Source organism: Rhinatrema bivittatum, chromosome 7, assembly GCF_901001135.1.
Source record: "Rhinatrema bivittatum chromosome 7, aRhiBiv1.1, whole genome shotgun sequence".
In the NCBI taxonomy this organism is placed as follows: domain Eukaryota; kingdom Metazoa; phylum Chordata; class Amphibia; order Gymnophiona; family Rhinatrematidae; genus Rhinatrema; species Rhinatrema bivittatum.
The window spans coordinates 297,844,926-297,865,114 of record NC_042621.1 but is presented as its reverse complement, the minus strand read 5'-3'; the positions used below and the strand labels follow the sequence as shown (position 1 = coordinate 297,865,114).

General features: G+C 47.4%; 1 protein-coding gene across 3 annotated transcripts in view; it reads right to left on the bottom strand.

Moving 5' to 3' along the window:
- Positions 1-20,189, bottom strand: part of ATRNL1 (attractin like 1) — a 2,205,421-nt gene that overhangs the window by 1,939,008 nt on the left and 246,224 nt on the right. For all 3 annotated transcript variants that reach the window (XM_029610472.1, XM_029610473.1, XM_029610474.1), the window contains exon 2: positions 5,164-5,247. In XM_029610472.1, coding sequence (XP_029466332.1) covers positions 5,164-5,247 — 84 coding nt within the window. The remainder of the gene's footprint in view (positions 1-5,163; positions 5,248-20,189) is intronic.

Genomic DNA, 20,189 nt, shown 5'->3' with positions numbered 1-20,189 from the left:
CGAATCTGCATTTGCTGGATGTTTGGAGGACCTTGTAGCCAGGATTGACTACTTTCTCTTGAGCACCCACGTGTTTCATCGGGCTCTGGCGGCGGGCATTGAGAGCATAGCGGTCTCGGACCATGCCCCGGTGTGGGTGGAGATGCAGTTTGCGGCACCAACCACTTCAGTTCGACATTGGCGCTATCCCTATTACTTGGCGCAAGATGAGAAGTTTAAGGACTTTCTCTTGCTAAAATGGAATGACTATGTGGCGAATAACCAAGCCCATGTCTCCCAACCAATTCTCTTTTGGAACACTGCGAAAGCGGTAATGCGGGGCGAAATTATTTCTTATACTGCACAGCGTCGGAAAATACTAGATCGCCGTATTCTCACTTTGAGCCGCCAGGCTAGCCTGGCTAGGGTCTCTCTGATCCACTCAAGATCGGCACAGGCCCGAACCGATTATTTGGCAAAACAACATGCTCTCAATACTCTGCTGCACCAGAGGGCGAGGAAAAGCTACCAATTTTACCAATTTAAACTGTATCAATATGGTAATAAGGCGGGTAAAATGATGTCTAATCTTATTAAATCCTCTAGAACCAGCCGCTATATCCCAGCCCTGAATGTGTCCCCAGGGACGGTGGTACGGGACACCCCTGCTATTTTACGTAGTTTCCGGACTTACTACTCCTCGCTCTATACCTCCGAGGGGGGGAACCCTGAGGCGTGCCGCCGGTTCTGTGAAGGCTTACCCATTTCTCAGCTGGCCAGGGCGGATCAGGATATGCTCAATGCCCCGATCTCTCCGACGGAGGTGTCGACAGCCATTACTTCTTCTAAAAATTTCAAAGCTCCGGGTCCTGATGGTTTCACCTCGGAATTCTTTAAACTTCTCCGAGACTCGGTGTCCCAACCTTTAGCGATGGCCTTCGCGGAAATGGTGTCCAAGGGTTTTTTCTCCGCGCATGATAATTTGGCACACATTATATTAATACCTAAACCCGGAAAGGACCCCCTACACGCCGACTCTTATCGCCCTATATCTTTACTTAACTATGACCATAAGCTACTAGCCAAGATTTTGGCGGAGAGACTGGCAACTTGTTTGCCTCATTTAATTGGTGATCAGCAGGCTGGTTTTGTCCGTCACCGGTACGCATTATCCAATATTCGAAAAATTTTGGCAGCTATGACCTTGAGTCGGCGTATGTCACTCCCTTATCTCACTATTAGTTTTGACGCCGCAAAGGCGTTCGATAGGGTGGAGTGGAGTTACCTATTCACTGTATTGCGCCGTATGGGTTTCAATGGGTTTTTCCTACAAGCCATACAACTTTCTCTATACTGATCCTCGGGCTTGTATAGTGGCCAATGGCTTGCAGTCGGAGGAATTTGTAGTGGCAAGGGGTACGAGACAGGGGTGCCCTCTCTCCCCCCTTCTCTTCCTATTGCAATTGCAACCTTTGTTGCATGCCATTGGAAACACTCCGGAGATCCGCGGTATTTACATGGAATCCGGGTTCTTTAAATCCGTGGCGTTTGCGGACGATCTGCTACTATTTATCACCAAACCAGCCTTGTCCTTACCGCCATTGTTGCGATTGAGACATTTGGGACCTTTTCGGGGTTTCAGCTAAATGAGACTAAGTCATATGCCCTGGCTTACCCACCTGGACTGCAGGCTAACTGGGGGGGACATTTTCCACTCCAGTGGGCAGGAGATAGTATTCGTTACCTGGGAGTTTATCTACCCTCGGACCCTGAGTTGGTTTACCAGGTCAATGTTCCACGGTTGCTCCGACAAACCCAACACACTCTCCAGACCTGGAAGGCACTCCCCCTCTCGTTGACAGGGCGGGTGGCGCTTTTTAAGATGACTCTGCTCCCTAAATGGCTTTATCTACTGCAGAACCTCCCGCTCTTACTAAGACGAAGGGACTTAGCTCGGGTCGAGGGGGAGTTGCGGAGATTTCTGTGGAGTGGGGGACGGTCTAGATTACCTTTTCGTTGGTTACAAAATTCGTGGAGAGGGAGGGGTCTGGGGGTCCCTAACCTTGCCAATTATAACCTTGCCTGCAATTTGCGGCTTATTCGCAATTGGTTACAGGGCTCCTCGCACTATGCCCCGCTCTCGCTGGAGCGGACTCTTTTATACCCGCTGGCTCCCTCTTATGCCTTAAAGGGCAAAGCAAGTGATCTTCCTTGGTCTACCTTACACTCTGCATTTACCCGGCCCATACGGCAATCCTGGAAGCGTTTTGTCAAACTCATACACGCTCCTCCGGTGTGTGCTTATTTGTTACCTATTCGGGGGAACGCTGAATTCCAACCTGGCACGCAATCGGTTATGTTCCGGGAATGGGAGGCTCGGGGGGTGGAATATTTAGGCCATATGTGGACTGAGGAGGGGGTGTTAATGCAGTTTCATGACTTTCAACAACTTTATGGCTTACATTCCAAGCACACATTTCCCTACATGCAAGTTCACCACTATCTCAAGTCCCTGCCACCAGAGGCTAAGGATATCACAAGATACCAAGCCCTAGATGCGGTGTTCCACTTTGGGGCTGCTAAGATCCCGTCTTTGTCTCAGTATTATAAGTTATTACAAAAAGGTACCCAGGTAGATGTCTGTTCCTCTCTCGTTGATCGTTGGAATAAGGATGGCGAGTTTCTCATTACAAGTTTCATTTTAAATGTCTGTTTTGGGCGACTAGCCAGGATCTCTACCAATATGTACTACAGAGAGATGCAATACAAGTTTTTAACCCGGGCGTTTATCTCCCCTCAAAGGGCGCACCAATTGTCAGTTGCCAATACACCTTTTTGTGTCCGTTGCCCTGGACGGGTGGGTACGTTGTCCCACATGTTTTGGACTTGTCCGGGAGTACTTGGCTTCTGGCGCAAGGTAGCGGCCTATTTAATGGATTTGCTCGACGTGACACTGCCCGTCTCCCCCATGTGGTTTTTGTTCGGGTGCATCTCTCCACTTCGTGTTAGGGATCCTGGCTCTCGTCAGCTGTTCCAGAAGGCGAGTTTGGTGGGAAAGAAAACGATTCTTCTCGTTTGGAGGTCTTCGGATGTTCCCTCGTTTTGGACCTGGAGAAATCAACTACATAGCATGATGACCATGGAAAGCATGGCGGCACGAGGATCGCCTAGCCGCCGGCGCCGGTTTGCTTCAATCTGGACTTTATACCTCCAGACTTTGTCTCATCGTGTACGAAGTTTGTTTTTGAATGACTGACAGCTTTGATTGCTGTCCCATAGACTCCCTCGTGGGGAGTCCTCGTCTAACTGCCTTTCTTTATCCAGTATTACTCATGTTTACGGCATGTAAGGGGGGGGGGGGTATTGGGGGCAGGGAATTATCAGCATATTGTTGGGTCTGTTGGCAGAGGGAGAGATATGAGTCCACTCTCTCTTGTATTGTTTGTTTATTTTAAATTTGCAAAACCCAATAAAAATGTTTGAACAAAAAAAAAAAATAAACCTTTTATCTGAGCTCAGCCCTACCTGGCAGAGAACAGGAATGGGTCCTGGTTGTGGGAGGAGAGGGCTAAAGCCTTCACCGCCAAGCCTCTCTCAGCCTGCAACTGCTAACTGGAATTTAGGTCTATGCTAGTCAAGGCTCCCGGACTGAGGTACTCAATTACTGAGGGAGGGAGCGCACAGTATCAACTCAGGAGGCAAGCGGTACTACATAGACATCTCCTTTCCAACATCTTTCTACTCTTTTTTTTTTTCTCACAAGCAATCCCCCAAAGGAAAATGCATGTCCACCATCTGTTGTAGATGGAGAATTCTGGCAGACTGACGTTGGGGCGGGACTATATAGCCTTGATATCAGCTTTTGCTCTGTCTCCATCTGCTAGCAGAAGTGCATAACCCATTAGTTGGGATTGACTTACCCAAATGCTTAGGAAGTTGCCATTGATCTCTTGGTTGCTTCCCTGATCATTCTCATCCTTGCTAAGCCAACCAGCTTGGAGGGACAACCTGATCAAAACAAGGTCTTGGTAGTGCCAGATACCTTATAATTCTTAATTGGCTTGACCATGCTCCAGGAGATATTCAAGGATTTTGCAATTCTTTTATAATCATCCCTACATCTGTATCAAAGAGCTTTTGACACCTCCTTGCTCATGGCTGTGTATTTGCTTTGAAATGCATTACCCGGCAGAGAGAACTGCTCAATTTATCCTATCATGTGAATCACTACAATTTGTATGTGGTGCCAATTTACTTGGTGTTTGCTTTTGAAGACAATTGGTCACATCAGAGTTTTAAGTATTTAGGACTGTAACAGAGATACAAAAATGATGGACATCTATCCAACCAAGCCATTTCCTGTTTTTATTTTTACTTCATTTTCTAAGAAATTCTGGAATATATTTTTCACTTAGTAATTTTAGGGTAATGTGTGGATACATGGAACAAACTCTGATTTAATGCATTTTATTTCCAGGCTATAAGGCAACAAAAGATGAACTTAGAAGAGGGTGTAGATTTCCTCAAGCCACTATAGGAGATATACTGAGCTAAGCAGAGACTTTTTATCCCAGGAACGGCAGACCCAGGCTGTCTAATTATTCAATCCAGGCTTGTCTGTCATTAAAGTCTTTACACACTGATGACCCACATCAAGCAGTATTGGGCCCATTAGTGCTAGAATTACACACTAACAGCAGCTCCCACCCAGCCAGCTGCATTTCAAACACAATTATCCTGAAACACATCTGAGCTTCCTAATTCTGTAGGACAGGCACACTAGGAAAACTCTGGCAATCCATGACTAATTACCTGTGCTTTGAGTAACTATTCCTGAGTAGGTGCTTGACCAGTGGTACAGTAAAAATAAAGCATGCAGGTGTACTTAACCAGGAAGGAATAACTACCATGGGGAAAAGTGGGGAGGGCACAGGATAGCTGCTGCTTAATAAGGTAAGTGCAAAGACTACCAGCAGAGTCTACAAAGCAGAGATGAGAGTGGAAGGAGAACAGCTTTCCTCTAGCAGCCATGCCACTGCCACATCACAACAGTGGCAAAATGTCAACAGACCTTCTAAATACATTCTGGAACCCTGAAGGAGACAACCAAGCAGTCTTACAGCAAACATACCAAACAGGATACAAAGAGTTTTGTAATCAACCAAAAAGAGAATGTATACTCACAAGCCTTCAATTAACCAGGTGCATTTTGTTTTATATTTGTAGTTAATTGGTCCATCTGTCAAGTATCCAGAAGGTTCTGTTAACCTGAAAGGAAAAACAGAAATAAAGATTACAATTAACTTGCAAAATAATAACAGAAACTGAAGCTCCTGTCCAGATGGTCTGTCAGACACAACAACAATATTTTTTGGTCTTTTTCTTTATTCCAATATGTTTAAAAATAGCATTTAGCATCAACACAAGAAGCCAGATTGACTGTATACAAAATCTCAACATTCAATTTTTTCATAGAGTATGTACAGTAAAGAAACAGTGCGAGTTTCAAGGTAGTTCTCCAAAATGTCTCTCAATCACAGAAGAAATATGAGAACAGCAATGCAAGCTTCCTTCATACACACACACACACACACACATAAATGCCACAAAAGCAGTCTAGCATGGGCAGCAGCAATGCAAGCTTCCCACACATACACACACACGCCACAGAACATGTCTAGCATGGACAGCAGCAGTGCAAGCTTCCCAAACACACACACATGAAGGCCACAGAACATGTCTAGCATAGACAGCAGCAGTGTGAACTTCCCTTACACACACTGCCCCAACACAAGACAGATACAGCTTAGATAGCAGCAATGCAAGCTTCCCTCACACACATACACACGCCACAGAACAGGTCTAGCATGGACAGCAGCAGTGTGAGTATCCCTTACAAACACTGCCCTAACACAAGACAGGTATAGCATGAGCAGAAAAGGTGTAAGATGCACTGAACTATTAAGCAGGCCCTAATTTTATTGTGTAGTGTAGAATATGCATTTATCTGAGGTGCAAGCAAGGAACACTAATTATATCTGGTGTGTCAGAGTTGTGTACAATCCTCTCTCACAGAAGGCTTCCCTGTATTAGAAAGATAGCCACAGAGAGAGAAATGAGATTAGATTTTTTACATAATGACTTTAGAATACAAGAGAAGAAAGAAATAGAGTGGGGAGTAACCTAATGGTTAAAGCAGCAAACTAACAGGCCGATACAGTACAGCGCGCTCCGGCAGAGCACACTGTTAACCCGTGGTTGGATGCGCGTTTGACGCGCTAGCTTTACCCCTTATTCAGCAAGGGGTAATAGCGCTTCGAAAACGTGCGTCCAACACACCCCCCCCCCCCCAAAAATAATAGCGCCCGCAACATGCAAATGCATGTTGATGGCCCTATTAGTTATTCCCACGCAATTCACTAAGTAAAATGTGCAGCCAAGCCGCACATTTTACTTTTAGAAATTAGCGCCTACCCAAAGGTAGGCATTAATTTCTCTCGGCACCGGGAAAGTGTACAGAAAAGCAGTAAAAACTGCTTTTCTGTACACCCTCTGACTTAATATTGCAAATGTTGCTTACCTGTAACAGGAGATCTCACAGGACAGCAGGATGTTAGTCCTCACATATGGGTGACGTCACAGGACGGAGCCCAATCACGGAAAACTTCTGTCAAAGTTTCTAGAACTTTGACTGGCTCCTACTGGGCATGCCCAGCATGGCACCAACCCTGCAGCCAGCAGAGGTCCCCATTCAGTCTTGTTTGAAAGCTACAGGTAGTGCCAAAAAATAAATTAAAAGGAACCCAACACCGCGGGGCGGCGGGCGGGTTTCGTGAGGACTAACACCCTGCTGTCCTGTGAGAACACCTGTTACAGGTAAGCAACATTTGCTTTCTTACAGGACAAGCAGGATGGTAGTCCTCACATATGGGTGACTACCGAGCTGAGGATGTCCCAACATGCACCAAATGTACCCAACGGCGTGCAACAGGCACAACAACTGGGGTGGAATTTGGTAGAGGGCATCCTGAACCCCACCAGGCAGGCGGAAGGGTGTAGGAATGTCACATTGGAAATAAGTTACGCATGACAGATTGGCCGAAGATGGAATTTTGCCTTCCGGCTTTGTCCAAGCAATAGTGGGCTACAAAAGTATGGAGAGAACTCCAGGTGGCAGCCCTGCAAATGTCAGGAAGCGGCACCGATCGTACGTGTGCTACTGAAGTCGCCATGGCTCTCACAGAGTGTGCTTTAACACGATCTTGAAAAGGAATGCCTGCTTGCTGATAGCAAAAAGATATGCAATCCGCCAACCAGGAGGAAAGAGCCTGCTTACCCACAGGTTGCCCTAATTTGTTTGGATGGAAAGAGACGAATAACTGAGTGCTCTTTCTGTGGGCAACTGTACTGTCTAGATAGAAAGCTAGAGCCCGTTTACAGTCAAGGGTATGCAGAGTCTATTCCCCTGGATTGGAATGGGGCCTGGGAAAGAAGGTAGGTAGTATGATGGATTGATTAATGTGAAACTCCGAAACTACCTTAGGTAAAAACTTAGGGTGAGTGCGGTGTACCGCCCGGTCCTGCAGGAGTTTAGTGTAAGGCGGATAGGTAACTAGGGCCTGTAACTCACTAACCCTGCGAGCTGAAGTGATAGCCATAAGGAAAATCACTTTCCAGGTGAGATAACGTAGATCACAGGAATGGAGAGGCTCGAATGGTGGTTTCATGAGCCGACCGAGAACCAGATTAAGGTCCCAAGAAGGGGCCGGAGGACGTAAAGGTGGCTTGATATGGAGAAAGCCCTTCAAAAAGCGTGTTACGAGGGGTTGTACCGATATAGGAAGATCCCCGACAACTTTATGGAAGGCGGCTACCGCACTGACATGCATTCTGATGGAGGAGGTCTTTAGACCCGATTCTGACAAATGCCAGAGATAGTCCAAAAACCTTTGGATTGGACAGGAAAAGGGATCAAGGGAATGCGAGGTGCACCATGATGTGTACCTTTTCCATTTATAGGAATAAGATTTTTTTGTGGAAGGCTTCCGTGAAGCAATCATGACATGAGAAACCGAATCTGAAAGGTTAAGTGGTTGAAGGATTAACCTTTCAACATCCATGCCGTCAGAGACAAGGCCTGAAGGTTGGGATGGCATAGGCATCCATTTTGAGTGATCAAATGTGGGTCCGTTCCCAAGGGAATGGCCTGCAGATGGAGAGATCCTGAAGTTTGGGAAACCACACTTGGCGTGGACAGTGAGGTGCTATCAGGATCATGGTTCCCTTGTCCTGACGTAGCTTCACGAGAGTCTTCGAGAGAAGAGGAAGTGGAGGGAATGCATAGAGCAGACCAGCTGCCCATGAGAGGGAGAATGCATCTCTGGGCTGGGAGTGCTCGCTCCGAATGAGGGAGCAGTAGTTTTCCACTTTGTGGTTCTGAGGGGATGCAAAGAGGTCTGTGTGGGGGTATCCCCATTGTCGGAAGATTGAGGTCACTACAGAGGGGTTGAGGGACCACTCGTGTGGTTGGAAGACGCGACTCAGTTTGTCTGCCAAGACATTGTCCACTCCTGGCAAGTAGGTGGCCCTGAGGTACATCGAATGGGAGAGCGCTTCTGCCCAAATCTGCGCAGCTTCCTGACCCAGAAGGAAGGAGCCTGTGCCTCCCTGCTTGTTGATGTACCACATGGCCACCTGGTTGTCCGTCTGAATCAGGATGACTGGATTTGATAGGCGTTCCTGAAAAGCCCTGAGAGCATATCTCATTGCTCGAAGTTCCAGGAAGTTTATTTGATGTTTGGCTTCCCCTGGAGACCAAGACCCTTGTGTCTGTAGATTGTCCACGTGGGCTCCCCACACGAGGTTGGAAGCGTCGGTGGTGAGAATAAGTTGAGGATCTGGTACTTGAAAGGGCAGTCCCTGGAGGAGATTGTTCTGATCTCTCCACCAGGCGAGAGACAGACGGAGTGAGTCGGTGATGTGGACAATGGTTGACAGGGGCTGAACAGCTTGAATCCATTGTGACCTCAGAGTCTAATACATGAGTCTCATGGCCAAGCGGGCCATTGATATAACATGGACTGAGGACGCCATGTGTCCCAGAAGGACGAGGAATTGGCGAGCTGTTGCTGTATGTTGAGACTGCAACTGGTGAGCGAGATACACGAGTGTTAGCGCTTGTTGTTGAGGTAGAAAGGCTTTTGCCTGCAAGGTGTCCAAGTCTGTCCCAATGAACGACAAGGTTTGAGATGGGATTAAATAGGATTTTCCGTAATTCACGAGAAATCCTAGCGAAATTAGAGTGTGTAGGGTGAAATCAAGGGACGACCGAGCGGCTTGCTGGGTTGGAGCCCTGATTAACCAGTCATCCAGATAGGGGTAGATGTGAACACATTCTTTCCTGAGGAAAGCTGCGACAACCACGAGGCATTTGGTGAAGACTCGTGGTGCAGAAGTTAGGCCGAACGGAAGCACTCGGTATTGATAGTGCTTGGGGCCTACTAAAAACCTGAGGTATTTGCGATGAGTTGGAGTTATCACAATGAGTGTGGATGCGTCCTGGAGGTCCAGAGAGCAGAGCCAGTCTCCTCTTTGTAGAAGAGGTAGAAGTGACCCCAAGGTTACCATCTTGAACTTTTCCTGCTGGAGGTACTTGTTGAGAGCCCGTAGGTCCAGAATTGGACGAACTCTCCTGGATTTTTTGGGGATCAGAAAGTACCAGGAATAGAACCCTAGGCCTTGCTGCGAGAGTGGGACCGGTTATATTGCATTTAACTGGAGAAGGAGGGAAACCTCCTGATCCAGAAGGATAGCATGGTCGGATGTCCCCCATGTCCGCAGAGGTGGTGAGTCCGTGGCAGAGCGAGAAAGTTCAGGTGGTAACCCTGAGTGATGATTGTTAGCACCCATTGGTCGGTTGTGATTGATTGCCACATGTGAAAATGGCATATCGACCTCCCACTGGTATGCTTGGCAGAGGAATAAGGCTGCTGCTCTCCAAGTGGAAGTCAAAAACCTGAAGCAGGCCCTGGCTGGGGAGCTGCTTGTGGTTTTTGCTTCCGAGCTTGCGAGGCTGAGGCTTTTGATAAGGTCTCGTAGTTCGGGACCTTACTGGTGGAGGATAAGCCTTCCTCAGATGGTAGAACGACTTCTTAGAGTCCTTCCTGAAGGGCCGTCTTAAGGAGAAGTCGGAAGGTATTGATGAAAGCTGTTTAAGGGTCTCATGATGGTCCTTTAATTCAGCCACCATTCGCTGGATCTGTTCATCGAACAGATTGTCTCCTACACATGGTAGGTCAGATAGCCGGTCTTGTACATCTGGGCGAAGGTCAGAAGATTTGAGCCAGGCCCATTGTCTTGCCGAAATAGCAGCTGCAGAGACTCTAGTAGAGGTGTCGAAGATATCATAAGATGTCCTAATCTCATGTTTTCCTGCCTCAAAACCCTTATTTACAAGGGTTTGAAGCTGGTCTTGGGATTGTTCAGGCAGGGTTTCAGAGAAGTCCTGTATCTGCTTGAAGTTGGTAAGCCGCAATTCGAGAGATGAGCATGGCCCCTTGGAACACTCGTCGATCAATGTTGTCCAGGAACTTCTGTTCCTTAACAGGTGGGGTAGATGAGTGGGGCTTCGACCTTTTTGACTTCTTTTGAGCCGACTCTACCACAACTGAGTGGTGGTCGAGCTGAGATTTTTGAAAGCCAGGGGCTGACTGCACTAAATAGGTAGTGTCAGCCTTTCTGTGTACTGGAGCAATGGATCCAGGGTTCTCCCAGTTCTTTTTGAGGAGGTCAAGAAAAACTTGATGAATGGGAATAGAAGTGATCACTTTCGGGGCATCCAGGAATTGGAGCAACGCCATCATCTGGTGCCTATCATCCTGTTCCGTCTGAAGTTGAAAGGGGACCAACTCAGATATTTCCTTCACAAAATTAATGAAAGAAAGGTCCTCTGGAGGAGAACGCTTTCTACTTTCAGTAGGAGAAGGAGGTGAAGGTAAGTCATCAGTGTCTATGGAAGTATCATCACCCCAGGTGTCATAAGGATCAGCAGACTGACCTGTAGGACGAGAAGGGGGTTGGATACCTGAAGGCCCCGGTCGAGGCTCCGAGAAAATCGGAGGAATCTCCTGGGGCACCGAAGATGGCACAGAAGGCATCGGTGCCAGCATCGAAGGCATCGATGGCGCCAATGGACGTATCGGGACCGATGGATGAACCGGTGGCGAGGGACAAATTGGCATCGATGGCTGAGGCAGAACTCCCGATGGAGGAATGCGGAACGGTGTTTCTCCTCCCGATGAAGACGGGGAGGGCACCAGAGCCATCGGAGACCCAGGAACCACCGGTAGAAGGGCGAACATGAGTGCCTCCATCCAGGATAGCAGCGGTGCCAGCGCTGCTGCAATTGGGTCGGTGACCGGTTCCACCCTCGGTGCCGGTGTCGGAGGAACCTGGAGCCGTTGCATCGCCTTGTCGATGGCCTCCTGAACCAGCTGGTCCAGTTCTTCTCGGAGACCTGGAGCAAGCAGCCCCGGCTTCAGAACAGAAGAGGGAGCCAGAGGCACAGTCGGAGAGACCACCTTTACAGGCGGAATCACGACTCCCAAACCCCGATCGGGTGAGGGTGGCCTCAGTGACCCGGTCGCAGGAATGGTCAGTGCCTTTCCTGGACGGGGCTTCTTCGACGGTGGCGAGGTCAATGATTTTGCTCCCTCGACGGTCTGAGTCTTACGATGTCGATGTTTCTCCCTGCGATCCCCTCGATCCTGAGAGGGAGTAGCGGGCGTCGATGGCTGTAAAGACGTCGATGGTGGACAGTCACCGGACGTGAACGATGCTGGCGCGACATCGACGGTGCCGGTTCCGATAACGTCGATGCGATGGACGGTCTCAGGGTCTGAGCACGAAAGAGGAGTTCCATCTTCTCCATTCTGGCTTTGCGACCTTTTGGTGTCATGAGGGCACATTTGGTGCAAGTCAGGACATCATGCTCACGGCCTAAACACATTACACAGACTCCATGAAGGTCTGTGATAGACATGGTGCGAGTACAGTCCAGGCACCGACAGAACCCTGCCATGGCCACAGAAAAAAATCGAGCCACGGTACGGTCGACAGCCAGTAGGCCGCAAGGGCCAAACTCGACGGTAGTCAACGGAAGACTGTCAAAAAACTTACCAGAGTACCGCAGACTGAGAAAAGTTAGAGGAGGGACCCCTGTGGGGCAATTTAAGTTAATTAATTCCGTGAGGAAAATTCCTGTCAGGAATCTCTTCAGAGCTCCTAAACCGCGAGGCTACTGCTGCGCGGAAAAAAGAAGACTGAGGGGAGACCCCTGCTGGCTGCAGGGTTGGTGCCATGCTGGGCATGCCCAGTAGGGGCCAGTAAAAATTCTGGAAACTTTGATAGAAGTTTTCCATGATTGGGCTCCATCCTGATGATGTCACCCATATATGAGGACTACCATCCTGCTTGTCCTGGGAGAAAGTTTAAATTTCTCTATTTTCGCGGCCCTTTGGCGCTCCGCTAGAGGCGACATGTGCCTGAAGTGCTGGCACTTAGATTGATCGTGCCCTGGGCTAAGCAGAGGTAACAGGCCTCATGTCCATCGGTAGATGGACATTATCTTGCTGCACGCACATAGCTTAAATCCGGACGGCCGGGGCATCGTGGCGGTGCAGCGGTGATAGATGATCCGCTGAAATGTGAAAAAAAACTCATGGTTCTTCGCCTCTTTTTTTTTTTTTTTTTAGCAGCAGCTCCGCATGCATTCCTGCTCGCAGAAAAGACAGACTGAGGAAATTCTGCCTTCCTGTGTGGGAACACATGCGCAGCCGCACAGAGCTAAGCTCTGTAACAGCTTGGTAAAGCTCCACCTCAAGACACCTGACTGGGAAAATGTCATGCTTTATTTTGCTATTGTATAATAGAAATACATTTATTGCATAATAGAAATACAGTGTGCCTATATTCACATAAGACAATTTTACACACGTTTTGGAAAATGTAAGAGACCATAGACATGAGGAAACAGAAGATGGGATATTTATTTTTAATTGCATTTTCTTAAAATTAAAAAAAATAAAATAAACTGGGCGGAGGATCACAATGATGAAACTGAATACAGTCTAGTGGAGAGTGTCTGTATATGAGTGAATCCACTTCTCATATTTTTTATATTAAAGATTGTTATAGTTAGAGTTTTTAGTTCAGTTTTTTAGGTGTATGTGTTAATACTATGTGTTCCTGTTTGTTTGAATATTATTCTATATATCATGTACAGGTTATGCCAGCTCATGTTCACTTAGATATTCATTGAAGCATGCAATTTGTCCATGGGTGCCTAAGCTTTTGCATACAACTGTATGCCCCCAAAATATTGGACAAGACACCATTACCCGTATACCTTATTTATTTATTTAACACTTTTTTATACCGACCTTCATAGTATTAACCATATCGGATCGGTTTACATAAAACAAGGGTATAACTGAAGCAATAAATAAAAGTAATTAACAAGAGAAGTGCATAAGGTAAAGTTACATTTAACATGGAGTAAAAACTTGGGAAGCTTAAAAGCTGGAAGAGAAGAAAAGGCAGAAGGTAATTAAAAGATGCATAATACAAAAAGTAATTTGGGTTAGAGCATAAGATGCTTTAACCAGTGAGTGCCAGAGTTCTTCGTTAGAACGGTTGGAGGACCTCAATCTTCTACGTCCAAGTGAGGAAAAAAGATGACTAAGGATTGTCTGGGGGATCATCGAAGGCTTGGTGGAATAGCCACGTCTTAAGTTTTTTTCTGAATGTAATGAGACAGGGTTCTAATCGGAGGCTTGAAGGAATGTTGTTCCAAATAGACGGACCTGCTATAGAAAAAGCTCGGTCTTTGGTCGAGGAAAGGCGTGAGGCTTTAGTTGGGGGGTAAATCAAAGTACCTTTAAGATTATCTCTAATTGGTCTGTTGGAGGAATGTAGTTTGAAGGGTATTTCAATGTTGAGTTGGAGTTGGTGATGGATGGATTTATGTATTAGGGTGATTGATTTGTAGAGGATTCTAAAATTTACTGGTAGCCAATGTAGGTTTCTGAGGATGGGTGAGATATGATTTCCACGGCTGGTGTTGGTCAGTAATCTCGCTGCAGCATTTTGAATCATCTGAAGCGGTTTAATGGTCGATTTGGGTAGGCCAAGGAGAAGGGCACTGCAATAGTCTATCTTGGAAAATAGCAACGCTTGGAGGACTGTCCTGAAATCCTGGAAAAAAAGAAGTGGCTTGAGACGTTTCAGAACGTGGAGTCTGTAAAAGCAGTCTTTGGATGTAATATTGACCATTTTCTTTAGGTTTAGTCTTAAGACGTCCTGCCTCACCTTTCAAACAAAAGACTTGGCTATTTGGCCAAGTCTTTCCCTTGTTCAGGGCTTTCCAAAATGGGGTCATAAAACCTTCAGCTGAGACCACAAGTGCCTCAAATGGTAATACTCTTCAGGTGCCAGAAATAGCATTAGTAATGGAATTCAGCATGGGGCCTGTGAGCACCATCTACTCACAGGCCCTGAAGCAGTCTCATCCTCACATGAGTTTCTATGGTAACAGGAAGCCCTGCATGAGGAAAAATCTGGGTTGCTGCATGTCAACAGGCACTGACTCACAGGCCCAACGCTGACTTTTATTATGAAAACTGTTGCTCCCTGAAGATTACTAGGTGGCTTGGGTCCATCCATGAGGGGAAGGGATTTTTGGGTTGAGTGTGCATATCCCAGTGGAGACTGCCACTGCTCCTCTCTCATCATTTACCACTGAAACTGCTCCAAGAGAAAACTTTTGCCCCCATCAACAGCCTGCTCTCTCTTCCCACCAGTTGTTATCCAACTTTGGACCATGGCCCAAAAGAAAATGTTGGTGCTGACCAAGACAGGGGGATGTTTGGAGGAGAAGCTGTTTGAAGGAGAGATCAGATACATAAGAGATCTGAAGTTTGGATCAGCTGGAGAAGGACTGGCTGTGGAGGGCTAGAGAGAGGGAATAAAAAGATTGACTGGTGGATGTATCAGAGAAGCTGGGGATAAGAGGAAGGCTATGAGGTGAGGGAGATGAGGGCTAAGGGGAAGGATGATATGATCAGCTGGGGATTACAAAAAGGGCTTGGGTGTGAAAGAAGTTTGGAGTGAGAAGGAGTCCGCTGAAGAGCAAAGGCTGATAGAAAGGGTCTGCTGGAGAGAGTGGAGGTTGAAAGAAGGGATCATCTGGAGCGTGGGGGAGGATGACATTGGAATGATTGTCACTCTGTATCATGTGTATTCTAAATAGGGTCACACTGGCTAAAGGTTTGGGAAGTCCTGCCCTGGATTCCAAAGCAGAGACTCTTTTCTCTATTACCTGAATGCCAGAACTTCCTAATCATAAGCCCACATCCTTATACACCACTGGACTACTCCTATTTAATTTCTTACTACCTTGACATAAAATGCTTGCCTTATCTACCTTATAAATGGGCTCTGACTGACGGCCCGCAAATGCGCAGTAGAGAGCAGCTCTACCGCGCATGCGCGGGCGAGCACGTCGGTCAGAGCCGAGCGTGCCCGAAAAAGAAAAATGGCGCTGGGGCCGCAGGAGCGGCGGCGGTGAGAAGCAGGAGCGGCGGCGGTGAGAAGCAGGAGTGGGAGGAGCAGTAGCGGCGGCAGCGACGACGAGCAGGAGCAGGAGGAGCAGTAGCGGCGCCGCGCGCGGGAGTGACCACCCCCCCCCCCCCCCCCCCACCTCGGGAGATCTTCCGTCTGCTGGTTGTGGATGATCTTAAAGGGGAGGGGATTGAGAGAGGGGGAGTGACTGAGGAAAGGGAGGAGAGAGTGAGGGGAGGGGGGAGGGAGAGGGAGGGAGGAGAGAGTGAGGGGAGGGAGGAGTGAGGGGAGGGGGGAGTGAGAGGGAGGGAGAGGGAGGGAGGGGAGAGGGGAAGGTGAGAGAGAGGGAGGGAGGGGAGAGGGGAAGTTGAGAGGGAGGGAGGGGAGAGAGAGGGAGGGGGAAGGAGGGGAGAGAGAGGGAGGGGAGGGGGAAGGTGAGAGAGAGAGAGGGAGGAGGGGAGAAGGTGAGAGGGGGGAAGGTGAGAGGGAGGGAGGTGAGAGAGAGGGAGGGGAGGGGGAAGGTGAGAGAGAGAGAGGGAGGGGGGAGAAGGTGAGAGGGGGGAAGTGAGAGGGAGGGGGGGGAGAGAGGGAGGGAGGAGGGAGAATGAGGGGGAGGGAGTGGGAAGGAAATGGACCGAGCCCGTTGTTACGGGCTTAACAGCTAGTTACAGTATATATGCATCTGTATTCTTGTATCCATTTTTAAAATATTGTTATCCGTTTCAACCACTGAACCTTTTATTATCTACTTTATGTTCTGTTTCAATTTAGATAACATCTTACAATCTATTTCTTACAATCTACAATCTTCCTACAATCTACTTCATTTGTATACATGCTCTAACCTCATGTTCAGAGTCTTTGATTTAACTGATTACAATTTGTATTGTAAATTGCAACCTGCTTTGAGACTAACTTAGAAAAAGGCAGAATATCAAAGGACTGTCAGGTAAAATTTGTCTTTTTGCCGATGATACCAAAATCTGCAACAGGATAGACAGCCAGGAAGGTATGGAAAACATGAAGGATCTAGCAAAGCTTGAGGAATGGACTAGGGTCTGGTAGCTAAGATTTAAAGCTAAAAAAATGCACAGCTATAAATTTAGTCTGCAAAAACCCAAGGGAGAGGTATGATATTGGAGGTGACATTCTTCTAAGCACAAAAGACAAGCAGAATCTGGGAGTGATTGCATCATATGATCTAAAGGCAGCCAAACAGGTAGATAAAGTGATATAAAAGCCAGAAAGATGCATGGCTGCATAGGGAGAGGAATGGTCAGCAGAAAAAGGCAGGTGAAATCACCCCTACAGGTCCCTGGTTAGACCTCATTTGGAATAATGTGTGCAATTCTGGAGACTGCAACTTCAAAAGGATATAAACCTTGTTGGAGTCGGTCCAGAGAATGGCTACTAAAATGATGGGTGGTCTTCATTCTAAAATATATGGGGACATACTTAAAAATCTAAACATGTATACCCTAGAGCAGTGATGGCAAACTCCAGTCCTCGAGTGCCACACACAAGCCAGGTTTCCAGGATATCCACAATGAATATGCATGAGATAGATTTACATATAAAACCAGGAAACAGAAGAAAAACCGCAGTAAGCAACGCGCCAGCGATCGTTACCTCCCTTCGACCCTCCCTGGACACCCAGCCTCCAATCAGGAGACGGAAGCCGCGCCTACGTAGGCGCCTGGGAGGAAGGGCCAGCAGCCCTTTAAAGCAGTGCACGCTACTGCCGATCGTCCTTTCGCCGCACCACCATGACCTGCTCTGCGACCCAAGGCCTCTCAGTGCGCCCTCCCAACCCTCACCAGCGACACGAGTCCTGTTCCAGCGTCCAAAGGCCTCTCCCCGCCTGAAACCCGCCCGGCCCCCCACCCCCACCGAACCGGAAGTGTCTGGGAAGAACCGGAGAGAGAGAGAAAGAGAGAGAGAGCAATGAGGAACCAGCGCAAGAGTGAAAGAGTCGTCGTCTGGAGGGATTCACGCCAATGAAAAAGAAAAGCTCCACTGAAAAGTCCCCACTAAGAAAAAAACCAGGAAACAGAAGAAAAACCGCAGTAAGCAACGCGCCAGCGATTGTTACCTCCCTTCGACCCTCCCTGGGCACCCAGCCTCCAATCAGGAGACGGGAGCCGCGCCTACGTAGGCGCCTGGGAGCAAGGGCCAGCAGCCCTTTAAAGCAGTGCCCACACTACTCCGGCGCCGTGCACCGGGCGTCGCGCGCACGAAGGAGCGTGACCTAAGGGGCCTGCCCCTTATTGCGCCCCTTCGTGCGTCCACTTCGCACCCATTTATCTCTGATTCTTGCCACAATTAGTCACCAGATCTGCTTGCTCCAAGTCTGCTGGCCCTGCACTGCACTGGAAGCACTAACGAAAACTAAATCCGCATACACCTCAAAACTTGCTGACACAGACTACAACTCTCACCCACTGCCTCTCTGCAAATGTCTCTTGTTATTGTTATTGCCTACTGTGATTTTACCAAATGTCTCATATGATATTAGCTGCTCTAACCTCATAATATAAATATATCTTTGCGTTGTGGCCGCACCACCTCTATTCTCCTTTGGCTCCTACACTCACTCTTCCTCCCTCTCTCTAGTCCTACCACCTTTCACCTCCTCCCTCTCCCACTGTAACCTTGGGAATTCCTTCCTCCCTCTCCATTGCCTGCTTTTCCCTTGCCTCCCTTGCAAATCTCTGCGTTCTCTAATTTTTTTTAGAGTCCTTTGCTCCCCTGTGCTCCCATTATGCACACCTCCTTCATCCCTTCCATCAAACACCACCCTAGGGCTCCCCTTATCCCCCCTGTGAAATCCCATTAGAAAGACACAGAAATCTGCTAACCATCATGATCACCCCTATCACACAATTAATTGGTCTCACCACTTTCACAATCCTTCTATTAAATGCTCAATCCATCTCCAAAAAAACACCAATAATCTTCGATATCCTCACTGATGACAAACCTGATATTCTCGCCATCACCGAAACTTGGCTAAAGGAATCTGATACTGCCATTATCAACCAACTGCCCATCCAGACTTACGACATTTTTTCAATTCCCAGACCTAAAAAAAAAAGGAGGAGGTCTCTTACTTGCTGCTAAAAAGTCCTTTAAAATCTTGCTAAAATACATCCCACCACCACACAAACTCGAAATCAGCCTTTTCACAGCTCCCAACCTACAAATTTGCCTTGTTTATGCCCCACCAAGTCTCCTTGAAAAGAACCCATCCACCTTAATCGAATATGTCTCTAAACACAAACATTCACCTCCCAGCAATTATTCTCGGAGATTTCAACATTCATGTTGATGCAACACCTATCACACCCTCATGTGAGGCCGTTCTTTCAGCCCTAGACGTGTCCTTGGATTCAAACAACTCATCTCCACTCCTACACATAGAGCAGGCCACACCTTGGACCTGATATTCACTAACTCTCACATTCAAACCAACTTTCCCACCTGCACTCCTATTCCTTGGTCGGACCATTTCCGTATCAATATTTCCTGCTCCATAAACAGCCCCACTACCCCAAGGCAATCCAAAAAATCTATCCAATTTAGACGCAATTGCAAGCAGGATGACCTAGTAGCAGCCCTCACATTAGAACTCAACAAACCTGACCTTACTGACGCAGATACCGCTCTAGAATCCTGGCATCACCTTACTAATACCATTGGTGAAGAACTCTACCCCATACAAAATCGCCTAATTGACCCATCCAAAAGTAAAAAGCAACCCTGGTATACTATTGAACTAAGAACCATAAAATGCAACCTCAGAAAACTTGAGAGAAAATGGCGAAAAAATCCCACATCTGCGTCACTCTCTACTTTCAGAAAACTCCTTCACGCCTACCAAACCGCCATCGATAAAGCAAAAAGAGACTTCTACGCACATAGAATCCACCACCTCCAGTTTAATCCTAGAGCCCTATTTGAACTAGTTAACTCCCTAACCAAATCCAGCACTTACTGCTCACAAATTATTGAACAGGAAAAATGTGATGACCTAGCCACATTCTTCAACTCTAAAATAACCAACATTATGTCACATTTCCCCCCCCACCCAAATCTCGACCAACTGCCATATAGATAGCATTTCTGCCAGTCTCGCTACACTTGACACCATTTCCTCAGTGGAAATTGAATCTATTATTAAAAAAATGAGACCGTGCACTCATCCCTCAGACACCATCCCCACCAAAACCCTCCTTACCATTCCCAACATCATTGCCAAGCCCATTGCTAATATCATCAATAGATCAATTACACTTGGTACTGTACCTGGAAATCTTAAACTCGCGATTATCAAACCTATCTTAAAAAACCGACACTTGATCATACCGACCTTGCCAATTTTCGCCCCATTTCTAATTTGCCTTTTATCGCCAATATTCTTGAAAAGGCAGTCAACAAGCAACTTACCAACTATCTAGATGAGCACAACATCCTCTCACGATCGCAATTTGGCTTTCGGCAACATCACAGCACTGAGACTCTACTTATCTCATTGTCCGACTATACTCTCAGAAGTCTTGACAAAGGCGTTTCGTATATTCTAATCCTTCTGG